Source organism: Rhea pennata, chromosome 17, assembly GCF_028389875.1.
Source record: "Rhea pennata isolate bPtePen1 chromosome 17, bPtePen1.pri, whole genome shotgun sequence".
NCBI classification, from domain to species: domain Eukaryota; kingdom Metazoa; phylum Chordata; class Aves; order Rheiformes; family Rheidae; genus Rhea; species Rhea pennata.
In genome coordinates, this window is record NC_084679.1 from 4,250,021 (window position 1) to 4,262,118 (window position 12,098).

Consider the following 12,098-nt stretch of genomic DNA (forward strand, 5'->3'; position numbering starts at 1 on the left):
GAAATAGGAAGGTTTTCTCATGAATAGTCAGATACGAGAATTCTTGTAAATGAACATCTAACACCTGTATGGAGACCAAAACTCCACTTAATTCTTGAAAAACTTGCTTTCTGTAACCTTAGAAGTCGCACTCTTAACTTGAGAACATGAGTCCCTAAGATGTATTAAAAGTACCTCAACTTACCTAAGTACCAAGTCTGTCTTAAGAGGCTCTGAAACATGTTCATAGTTACCGTGTGTTTGCTTGACGCTATGATGTTGGACCAAAGTTGGAACCCTATTGTATCTTTCAGTATTAGGCAGTACTTTACTGCATCAGAGGACCAAATCCTACCTTTAGGAAAGTCCTTCTTATTAGGACAGAAGTAATGGTTGTTTGCAGTTCTAAAACAAAGAGTATGTGATACATTTCTTTCACATCTGAGACAACCTTTGTCCTGTATTGTATCAGGTCTGAAATGAAAAATGAATGTATCTGTTACTCAGAGAGGATATAGAATCTACATCCTTGGAATTTTTTGGGGCAAAGTCACAGCTGGCCTGATCTAGTGGTGGTGATAGTCTGGCTTTGGGCAGAAAGTTGGACTCAAGATCTCCCGAGGGTTCTTTCCACTCTATTTCTAGGATTCTGTGTAAATCCTTCCCTTCATTTTTCATAAATATACTGAGTGGGATTAATTTACTCTAACTTTTGATACAGACTTCTTCCTTTTGAGTTACCTGACCAGATTCCCTGTACAGTCATCAGAGAGTGAGACATGCACTGTTAGGGCGTGATTCTTCTGACCTAGTTCAGATGTCTGCATTCAGATAAGAAAAAATGTGTCTCAGCAGTCTCTTTCTCTCCACAGACTATAAATGGGCATGCAGGATCCAGGACTAGCCTGAATCTCTCTGCAGAGTGCTGTTTTCCTTGCTCTGGGAGACATTTTACTAACACAGTACTTAAAGATCACTTGCATTTGTACTTAAATATGGTAATTTTTAAAGTAAATGCACTCGAATATGTGGACATTACTAGTCTTCAGTAACTTGCATCCTGGTGTTCATAGGATTTTATTGCATGTTGTTACTTGTAGTCATTTTAAATGCTAAATTTTCACAGTTGTTGTTTCAATGTGCTTAGCAATAGAATAGCTCTGTTTATTATGATAAAATATACATACTATGGATCAATGCAGTAATTACATGTGGATAACACCAATGCCTGACTAGGTGACTGAAAAACTCAATCTGGCTGAGAAGACAGCGGTGGATATTGATCGGCTTCGGGATGGCTACAGACCAGCTGCCAAGAGGGGAGCCATTTTATTCTTCGTTTTGTCTGAAATGGCACTTGTGAACATCATGTATCAGTACTCATTGGTCTCCTTCTTAGAGGTTTTTGGGCTCTCTCTTCGGAAATCCATGCCTAGTTCTATTCTTCTGAAGAGGTTAAAAAACATCATGGATACATTGACTTTCAACGTCTATAATTATGGCTGTACAGGTTGGTGTGGTTTGGTGATGGGCTGATACTGTGTTGGACAAATGCTTGTTAAAGGCCATGCCTTAGGCTGGTTTATGTTAAGCAGTCTACCAAACGATGTTCATTTTCCTGCAGTATTTTTGGGTTTATTCTGATTCCCTGCTATTTCTGTTTGAAGAAACTACGTCTACTACCAAGATAACTATTAAAGAAATTAGTTTTCTTAATACAGTATCAATTACAAGTAGCAGATCACAACAATGGATCTCACATCCTTGGATGTCGCTCACAGATGCCACTTTCACTCCAAACTTGTAGTTGATACATCCGTCTGTAAGGCCTGATGCAAAGCCCTGTCTTTGATCAATGTGATCTTTGTGGGGTGACCAGATACAGAATCTGTATTTAAAATTTACTCTAGTTCCACGTGTTCTATTAACTGATTTTAAAAAAATGTTGTCCTTTTAATGTAGGCTTGTTTGAGAAGCACAAGTTACTATTCTCCTTTAATATGACTGTGAAGATAGAACAAGCTGATGGCAGAGTTCCACAAGAAGAACTTGACTTCTTTTTAAAAGGTAACTTGAATATTTGCATATGAACATATAGCTATATTCAGCTATAGCTAAAAGATCTTTTGAAGATAGATTTTGATTTGTTATGATTGGCTGTAAGAGCTGGCCTCTGGAGAAATGCACTGAAGTTAGCTGAGCTATATTGGTTTACAGAAATCGTGGATTTTGCTATTTACATTTGTTTTCACTTTGTTGAACCATGAAGAGGCAATCTCCTTTCACTAAACGTGTTGACAAATCTCACATTAACTTTGAACAACAAGGATGTTACCTCAGAAAATACTTGTTAGTGATTTTCTGACTGTGTATAAATGATTTTAGAAATGGTGCAAAAATACAATTTTGGCTTTTGCGAACAAGGTCCTCTTTTTTTCAGCATAGCAGTTTAGTCTTACTGTGCTTCCAGAAACAAATTTCAGTTGTCTCTGCACAGTGAGACTATATGTGGTTATCTATTGGAAAACTCGTGATACGAACATTTACTCTGTTTTCTGAATGTGACTAGGCAACATTTCCCTGGAGAAGAGTGCACGAAAGAAACCGTGCGCTTGGCTTCCAGATCAAGGCTGGGAAGACCTAATTCACCTGTCTGAACTATTTCCTGAAAAGTTTGAATCTCTTCCAGATGATGTGGAAAAAAATCCAGATGTATGGAAAAATGTATGTGGTTTAATGCAATCCTGTTTTCTCCCCTTGTTTTTCTTCTGGTATTAAATGTTCAAGTATGATACAATGTGCCATAGCACACCGTAGGAGTCATATGACCAGTGGCTTCTGCTGTCAAGGCTCTGCTTTTCATCCTGACCTCAGTTAGTTAAGCTTAATCCTGGCTAATTTAAAGAAGAATGAGGTCTCTTATTTAAAAAACACCTCCCCATTCCTTCCCCTCCCCCCCCCCCCCAAAATTTTTCCCTATTACACTATGTTTTTCAGACAAATACCTTAGGTTCTTTGTCCTGTTGAAGACAGTAGGATTTTTACTGTTGATTTCAACAAATCTCATTTTACTTTGTGCTAAATTGTGCTTTGATCTCCTTGTGGCAGTGAGTTATGTAGTCTAGTTACAAACAGAGACTTTCCTTTGTTCTGCCCTTAGTTTCATTGCTTGTCTTCTTGCTTTAAAGAAATCTTTCTGTAAGCAATCTGTTAATGCTTTTTGCTTGAAATGCTGTTTTCCATATCTTAAGAGAACTACTTGTCATAAAGTGAAAGCATGAAGGTGTTTCTGGGCTTTTAAGTTTTTATACTGAAAAAGTTGAATTTTTGAATTCTCTTAATACAATCTTTTAATATTTCTTTACAGTCCATTGACTTTCTTCTTTGTTCTCCTCACGTCTCTTGGTTTGAGCCCCTTGTTAATCAAACTGCTTTCCTCTGCCTTTCCTAGCAATTTCACTGATAGATCCATATCATTAATTTGCATGTCTCCCATCTTTTTTCACCAGTGGTATGATATAGATGCTCTGGAGCAGATGCCCTTCCCCATGCAGTATCAGAACAATCTCACAAACTTTCAGAAACTCCTACTTTTACGGTGTTTCCGAGTGGACCGGGTATATCGAGCAGTAACAGACTATGTTACTCTGACAATGAGTGAGAAGTAAGTCACTCTCTCATTACAAATATGAATCACATTGGCCAGGTATCTCACTCAAAACTGGAGTTGTAATCAGTTATATAAATTATGTAATTTGTCTAAACCATAAAGCATAGTTTGTATCTTTTCTATATACATTCTGCAATGAACTTCGATGTGAAGTGGCCGTTTTTGTATAAATTAGCATTTTATTGTTCTTCCTTTCCTACCAGGTATGTGCAGCCCCCTGTGATCAGCTTTGAAGCTATCTTTGAGCAGAGCAGCCCTTACTCACCAATTGTTTTTATCTTAAGTCCCGGCTCTGATCCTGCCAGTGACCTCATGAAACTGGCTGAGAGGACAGGCTTTGGAGGGAACAGACTCAAATTCCTAGCCATGGGACAAGGCCAAGAAAAGGTAATTTCAGTGGGAGGGTAGGAACATGCTGTGTGCAGGAAGATGGAGGGTTAATTGCAAATCATATTCCCAACATTAGAGTCCTGTCCGAATTCCCTTTCTAAAGGCCTAGTCCATTCCAAGTGGAATTACTTTGTGGTTCAGACCTGACATACAATTTGCCAGCCTGGGAGTAATGCTTTCCTGTAACTTGTGAGGGAGCATTTGACTGGTTGGCTGATTTTACAGTTTGGGTAAGGGTGGATTCAGAATGATTTTGTCATCTGTGTTAAAATATTGTTGAGTTGAAAAGATACTGCTCTGTAGTCTTTCAAAGTTTAATCAGTGACCCTGTCTGTCTGTGTATGGGCTTGAGTTGATTGGAAGTCACATGTCTACCAAAAAGATACCTGCTGCTCTTTCTGTCCACTCCCCTTTTTGTTACAGACACTAAGGCAGGGCTCTCTAAAGCATAGCAGTTGACCAAATTTGCTGTGATTCAGTCAGTGGGAGAACTCCTGCTAGCTTCATTTAGAGCACCAGCTCTAAAGTTGTGATCAGCACCCTCTTCCAGCCCATGAAATCACTGAATCCTTTGCATGACTTTCATTTCAAAAGCAATCAATGAAGTAAAAAGAGAGTTTCAGAGCAGCTTCGTGTGGTAATGGAACAGGTCTGTTCTTAATGAGGAGCATTCTGGTAATTCTGCTAAAACCAATGAAAAGGCTGAGTGTGCTTGCTAGCAAGAAGAAATTCACTGCATTAACCCATCAGAATTGGTTTGCTTTCAGGATAAAGGGAGAGTTACTCACAGGCAATTCTTTCCCTCTCCTAAGCTTGCTCTGCAAATGCTGGAGAATGTGGTGGCTCGTGGACTGTGGTTAATGTTGCAGAACTGTCACCTGTTGGTGAGATGGCTTATCGATCTGGAGAAAGCCCTGGAGAAAATTACGAAGCCTCACCCAGACTTTCGCCTCTGGCTGACCACGGACCCTACCAGGGGCTTCCCCATTGGAATACTGCAGAAGTCATTAAAGGTACTGAGCAGTGGGGAAATCCCAGCCAGGAGGACATGTCCTGCTACTCTCACTCAGCAAAACAAACTGGTTTTGGGAGGAGGAGCAGGACTTGAATGCAGCAAGCTGACTTGGACTCTAGGAGCTAGCTTTTTGCCTTTGTAAGCCAAATCCTGTTTTCATCATCCTATTTATATGATGGTGATTTTTCCCTCAGGTGAAAACTGCTCAGCAGCATTTCTCTGAAGCAGTTATTTCAGAGTGGAGGTTTGTCAGCAAACCTGGATATGTGACAAGTACTCTTTAGACCCAAATGCCGCTGCAAGCGAGGAATAGCTGGAGAGACAGAAATAGTCCTGTCAGTCCTGATGCTGAAGGGCAGAACTGAGGACTGTGTCTAGGCTGGCAATAGTGCCAATAGAGCAGACGCTGTAATAGGATAATGGTTTCCAGCTGCTACTTCAGGCTGCAGCATTTATCACAAGCAAGCTGAGCTGATTATTTTGAAGGCCCAAGCCAGGATGCTTTCCTAATGTTCTTTCTGTGTTTGCTTTACTTCCGTCGTGGTGAACCAGTCCTGTAAACGTGATCATTCTCTTTCACAGATTTGAAGGCAGTGGCATGACTGATACACCCAATATGTGCTCTAGAGTATCAGTGACAGCTCTAAGAGTATTTACCTCTGGCAGTGCTTAATGCTGCAGTGGGGAGAAGAAAGCATGAACATATCTTTGATTAAAGACTGCAGATACCCACTTTCTAGGTCTAGCCTTTGAGGACAAAGGCACGCTGACTACGTTGCCAGGAAGCTGGCTCTGCCTTAGTTGCCTGATCGATAAAGCAATGTTAAAGACTGTTTAGCCATCTCACTGTAATGATGTGTATGACACATCAAAATGTGCAGCCAAACTACGGATATATTTCAATATTTTAGATCTTCAAGTATGATAAATATTAATAATGTCTGTTCAGTAACATGACTATTTCTAAATTAATACCAAATTTCTCTTTACACATATATGTTTACTCTGATAAAATAAATAGGTCAATGTCCTATCTTTACATAAGAAAAGTTCCCATATTGATACAAACTTAGAAAGCTGATCAAATGTTTAAAGCTGGCATTGTATAACTTGCTGAGACAGCGTGGTATATTTACAGCATGCATTCTTGAGGCTATTCAGTAATTAATGGCTTCCCTGATTACTTTGATAGGTTGTAACAGAACCACCTAATGGTCTGAAACTGAATATGAGAGCCACCTACTTCAAAATCCCCCAAGAAGCCATAGAACAGTGCCCACATCCTGCCTTTAAATCATTAATCTATGTCTTGGCATTTTTCCATGCTGTGGTTCAGGAGAGAAGGAAATTTGGGAAGATTGGCTGGAACGTACCATATGATTTCAATGAATCTGATTTCCAGGTAAGAAGTTAATGCTAAAGGCTCTTATATTCTTGAGTTGCACAGATTACTTTTGAAAACATATATCCAGCTTTAATTCTCTCTCACAATAGTATTTTGCCCCCTTTTTTTGCTGCTGTGAACTCATGATCTTCTGTAATGTCACTTTTGGTCACAATAAGGCCACCAAAAAAGAATCAGATTGCCAATTCTTCTTGTTAATATTGTTCCTCTCCCTCCCTCCCTCCATTTTAAACAGGATTTGTATTAAACTTTTTAATTATTTGAGTTAGAAATGCCTGTTAGTTTTCAAGCAAGAACATTGTTATCTATGGATGTCTATAGCTAATTTTTGAGTCTTCTTATATGCTATGTTCTAATAACTTTATTAGGTCTGCATGGAAATTCTCAACACGTATTTGACAAAAGCTTTCCAGCAAAATGATGAGAAAATCCCCTGGAGTAGTCTCAAGTATCTTATTGGTGAGGTGAGTGCCTAGAATCTTTGACTCTCACTAAGGAACATCGAGGATAAAATAATCTGGATAAATTAAGATCCCTTTCTGTATGGGCTGTGTCAAGTAAAGCTGACTCAGAATCTCTCCTGGGCTGTCTTGAAACCCCTGTGTAGCCCTGAGCAAGTCATTTAATCTCATTGTCTCAGGGAAATAGGGCCACTGTGTGTAACTGCACAACAGGGGAGTTAAAGTTCTTAATTAATTCTTGAGTGAGAGAGCTCTTGGGATCCTCTGATGAAAGGTACTGAACAGCACAGCTTCACAGTAGTATTAGCACAGTGGGTTATTACTGACGTGAGAGTTGTAGAAACAGATATATATAAAGCTCCTGTGAATGTGCTGTACCGTAGCCAGCCAGTTCAATGTAGCTGCAGTGGCAGGAAATCCTGCAGCAAGCTGTTATTTTGCAGTGCTTAATCACAACTGACTGTGAGCTGATACCCTGAGGAGGTTACTGTTGCACATAAACCACCAAGATGGGTTTTTAGGAATGGCCTAGAGCAGCTATCTCTGGACCGACTTGGATCCAAATACTTCCTGCTTGTTCCCCCTTGAGGTGGCTTGAGATGTGGTTGGTGTCCGTTAAGGGAGACAGTGTTTTACCACGCAGTCGTTGCAACTGCAAAGCTGTTGTTTGGGACCTTTCAGCAGTTTTCTTAACTGTATTTGCTGCCAAAAAAGCCAGTGGTTTGATATTGATTTAACTAATTTCTAGGTCATGTATGGTGGGCGCGCAATTGATAGCTTCGATCGCCGCATTCTGACTATCTATATGGATGAATACCTGGGCGATTTCATATTTGACACATTCCAAAAGTTTCATTTTTACAAAAATGATGAGGTTGATTATAAAATTCCAGAAGGGACTGTAAAAGATGACTTTGTTGGTAAGAAATATTTTTACAGCCACATTACCTAGCACTTAAAAGAAAAGGCTACTTACAGTATAAATTTTCTCTTTCTATATGCATTGCTGAATATGAGCAGCTGAAAGAAGTGTCTGCGTGTGTGTGCGCGTGTGTGCGAGTGTTTGTTGCAGTGTTATGTAACTGATAACACTTTCGCTTTGCCTAAGCAGGCCTTGGTAACAGCATGAGAGCTTAGCAGCCAGCTCCTCACATTTCTTTAAAAGAAATCCCCAATTAAACAGCTATAATATATGCTAATTTTTTTTAAAGATCAGGTGATGTGTGTATTTAATACTTAGAAATGTTTATTCAATCCTTACAGTGTTTCAGGATCAACATTTGATTATTCAGGTGAAGCCAAGCAATAACAAGAATAGCTCATTGTAGTTTCTGCAGCATCCTTTTCACCTGTGTCTTAATATATTGCATTTTGATAAGTGTGTTTTTGTATTGTAGAGGAGATAGAATCTCTGCCACTCGCTAATACTCCAGAGGTATTTGGACTTCATTCAAATGCTGAGATTGGGTATTACACACAGGCAGCTCGCGATATGTGGGCTCATCTCCTCGAGCTGCAGCCTCAGACAGGTAGAATTCTCTGTCGCTTTGGATCGCTTGTGCCAACAGGAAGTGTCGAGGTGCTGAGCTCTGTGCTGCCGGCACTGTGATGCCAGCCGTGCCGCTGCTCGGCGCAGGGGTGCTGGTCCTGGCGCGGAAGCCACGGCCCCTAACGCTGCCTGAGCGCCTGGTGCGTGGGAAGTTGGGTACTGGACAGGATCCCAAAGACTGGCGCACGGAGGAGGGTTTCTGCAGGGCCCGGGTTGGCGTTGGCCTGCCCAGCCCATGGGCCTGGATTGTTTAACCGTCTTGCAGAGCAGAAACGGAAAACCAGCAGGGACCAGGAGGCGAGAGAGCAGCTGAGCTGCTTTGCCTTGCCAGAGGGAAGTACTTGGTGCCCAGAAGCACAATTTGAGGCACACAGGATCTGCTGGTGCGAATGTCAGTGCTGCAGGGGGTGGGCAGAGAGTCTGATGCCAAAAGCTGAGTCAACCACTAAGTTCTCTTACAGAATTAGTAATAGAAGAAATAAATTACTCAGCTTTAGTCTTATTAAGCCATTTTTGTTTCAGGGGAATCTGGTACTGGAATTAGTAGAGATGAATATATTGGGAATGTTGCTAAAGATATAGAAAACAAGATACCGCAAGTATTTGATCTTGACCAGATACGAAAGGTTTTTGGAATAGACATATCCCCTACAACTGTGGTGCTGCTGCAGGAACTGGAACGTTTTAATAAACTGATCATTCGGATGGCAAAGTCCTTGGCTGAACTACAACGCGTAAGTAAGAAAGAGCACTACTACAGTGGCTCACAGGCACTAGCAGTTTTTGGTCAGGCTTTAACTGCCCCTAGTCTGGCACTTGCAATCTCATTTTCTTTCCAGGCCTTGGCTGGGGAAGTTGGAATGAGCAGTGAACTAGATGATGTGGCTCGGGCTCTCTTTAATGGACAGATTCCTGGTATCTGGAGGCGGCTAGCCCCTGACACACTGAAAACACTTGGAAATTGGATGATTTTCTTTAGAAATAGGTATCATCAGTACACCACCTGGGTAAGTGAGAACTTCCAGAAAGCTTTTTGTGTTGTTAATCTGGATTACATGCTGCACCAATCAGTGCTGGGATGCAGAAGTCAGTAAGAACACACTGCTTTAGATAAATTTATTTGAATTAGCTACAGCCACCACTAGGACGATAAAGATTCATTGCAGGATTATGGACGTAATAGAGAGCAGCCACTGGCCAGTCTTTAATAAAAAGAGTTGGCATCAAGGCTGAGCGCTGGGTCTGGTGGGAGCTGCAGGTTGTCTTTTGTGATTGCAGGTTAACGAGAGCGAACCGAAGGTTATGTGGCTCTCCGGCCTGCACATTCCAGAATCTTACCTCACAGCTCTCGTTCAGGCCACCTGCAGGAAAAACAGCTGGCCCCTGGATCGGTCCACCCTCTACACGGAGGTAACAAAGTACACTACGGCCGAAGATGTCACCGAAGGGTCGGGACAAGGTAGCTGTTTTTTCTTGATACTTTGGGGGGAAAAAAAGAAAAAGGTTGGAGCCCGAGAGGCAGCGAGAGCGCGCGCAGTGCTTTTGTAACAAATCACTTGGCCTAATGAGTGGAATTACTTAGACTGTCTCTCTGCAGACAATATATTGGGTCCTGCGCTAAACAGTCCACGTGACGTAGAGGTGGGAAGTAGCTAGGTTCAGGCTTCTCTGCGCTGCTCATCTACTCCATACACAAAGTATGATTTTCTTTCTTCAGCTTATTTATGTAGTTATTTATTTTCCTTCATGTGGAGAACATTACTAGTCCTAACAATGTTTTTATAAAGATACATTTTTTACAATGAGTATTTAAAAACATTTAAACAAAAAATAACTAGATAGCTAACTAACTTACTAACTGTGTAAATTTATCTCTGTAAACTTCAAGGACTAGCAATGCTCTCATTACTAAATGTAACAAACTTTGGGTGAAGAGCCAGCTGGGAAACACTTGAGTACTAGACCTGATTGGAAATAGAACTGGGGGGGGGGGAACCCTCTCTAAATGCTTTGGCAAAACTTAACTTTCAGTTGGGGGGGGAGGTGTCACTTCAGGGGCTTTCCTTGGCTATTCTTTATTTACTAATGTTCTACCAGGAGATCTTGGTATTGTACTAGAACAGCTCTGTCCCCATCCTTCACCTTTTGTCAGCATGATATAACCAGAAATCCCACAGGGTTTAAAACGCTCTCATAGCTTTGCTGCTACTTGGGTAAGGGACCGGGGGAATGTCATGCACTGTGGGGAGGAAAACTGCAACCCAAGTAGCATTTATTCCTAAAAATGTTCATCATGTGTACTGCAATTGAGCCAATTTTCATTTGAGAAGTTTTTTTTCAATGACAGAGGTCATTGCTGAATCAAAATAAATAAATAAACAAACAAACTTTGTATTTGCAGGTTGAAACAATGCAGTAAGTTTTGCTGTGATTCTACAGTATCAAGGCCCAGCTACTGCAAGGACAACAGCTGTCTGTCTGTCTTTCTCAAGGAACTTTTTTTTTTTTTTTTTTTTCAGTAGTTTGATTTAAACAAGATGCTGTATTTCTGTCTTTACAGGTTGCTTTGTTTCTGGTCTGTATCTGGAAGGAGCAGATTGGGACATTGAGAACAGCTGCCTTACAAAAAGCAAGCCCAAAGTCCTTGTGGTAGATTTACCCATTCTGAAGATAATTCCCATTGAAGCACATAGGCTCAAACTCCAGGTACTTCTCCTTTGGGGACACACTGGTAGATTATTTGATTAACCTCCTCCAATTTTTGTATCTCAAGAGCTGGTAGTCCTTTACCTCTTAAAAGAATATTCTTTTGCAGGGAGTGTTTTATTGTTATTACTAATAGATGAAGTACACAATTTAACCCTTTACTTTAATGTTCTCTGTCACTTATTTTTTTCAACTCTAGAGGTTGTATTATTTATGCTCCTTTTCCATTTAGTATGAAATAAGCATCTTGGGATGCTCTTCTAATCCCATTACTCTTTTCTTTATTTCCTATTACTAGTTACTAACATAAATGAAGTTCAGATTTTCTTTGTTTAAACTTTGTAAGAAATCCACATTTTAATTAAGACAATCATCTCCTTTAAAGGCCTGCCTTGGGAATTCTAGTTTTCAGCTTCAGGCAGTACTTCAAGCACTTACTCAGTGTCCTCCTTTCCTTCCATGCTCTTCTAGAATACCTTCCGGACACCTGTGTACACAACCTCCCTGAGAAGGAATGCGATGGGCGTTGGCCTAGTTTTTGAAGCCGATCTTTACACCACAAAGCACATTTCCCATTGGGTGCTTCAAGGTGTTTGTCTCACACTGAATGCAGACTGACAGGTTGAAGTTAGGCACTGGATTCTTCCCACATAGAATCCACTGTTGGGAAAAGGATGCTTTAGGGGAAGGAAAAAAAAAAAAAAAAAAAAAAGAAAAAAGGTCAAACAAGGCAAAGATTCAGCATCCTGGGTTGGAAAGTGTTCTTTTACAAAGGAATAAAATGGCATCTGACTTATTTTAGACTGGTATGTTATGACCAGGCTGTTGCACATCTTCATTAATAATAATAAATACATTTGAAAATGTTTTTGATCATTTTTATATATATGTGTATATATATTTAAGAATCAGTTCAGGTTGGT

General features: G+C 40.5%; 1 protein-coding gene across 1 annotated transcript in view; it reads left to right on the top strand.

Moving 5' to 3' along the window:
• DNAH10 (dynein axonemal heavy chain 10) overlaps window positions 1-12,051 on the top strand; it is a 59,207-nt gene extending 47,156 nt beyond the window's left edge. The window contains exons 65-79 of the mRNA XM_062589790.1: window positions 1,216-1,489; window positions 1,942-2,046; window positions 2,549-2,703; window positions 3,489-3,643; window positions 3,853-4,036; window positions 4,852-5,052; window positions 6,247-6,456; window positions 6,828-6,923; window positions 7,669-7,840; window positions 8,318-8,449; window positions 8,992-9,203; window positions 9,309-9,476; window positions 9,748-9,928; window positions 11,030-11,175; window positions 11,647-12,051. Coding sequence (XP_062445774.1) covers window positions 1,216-1,489; window positions 1,942-2,046; window positions 2,549-2,703; window positions 3,489-3,643; window positions 3,853-4,036; window positions 4,852-5,052; window positions 6,247-6,456; window positions 6,828-6,923; window positions 7,669-7,840; window positions 8,318-8,449; window positions 8,992-9,203; window positions 9,309-9,476; window positions 9,748-9,928; window positions 11,030-11,175; window positions 11,647-11,793 — 2,538 coding nt within the window. The 3' untranslated portion in view covers window positions 11,794-12,051. The remainder of the gene's footprint in view (window positions 1-1,215; window positions 1,490-1,941; window positions 2,047-2,548; window positions 2,704-3,488; window positions 3,644-3,852; window positions 4,037-4,851; window positions 5,053-6,246; window positions 6,457-6,827; window positions 6,924-7,668; window positions 7,841-8,317; window positions 8,450-8,991; window positions 9,204-9,308; window positions 9,477-9,747; window positions 9,929-11,029; window positions 11,176-11,646) is intronic.
• Window positions 12,052-12,098: the final 47 nt, after the last annotated feature.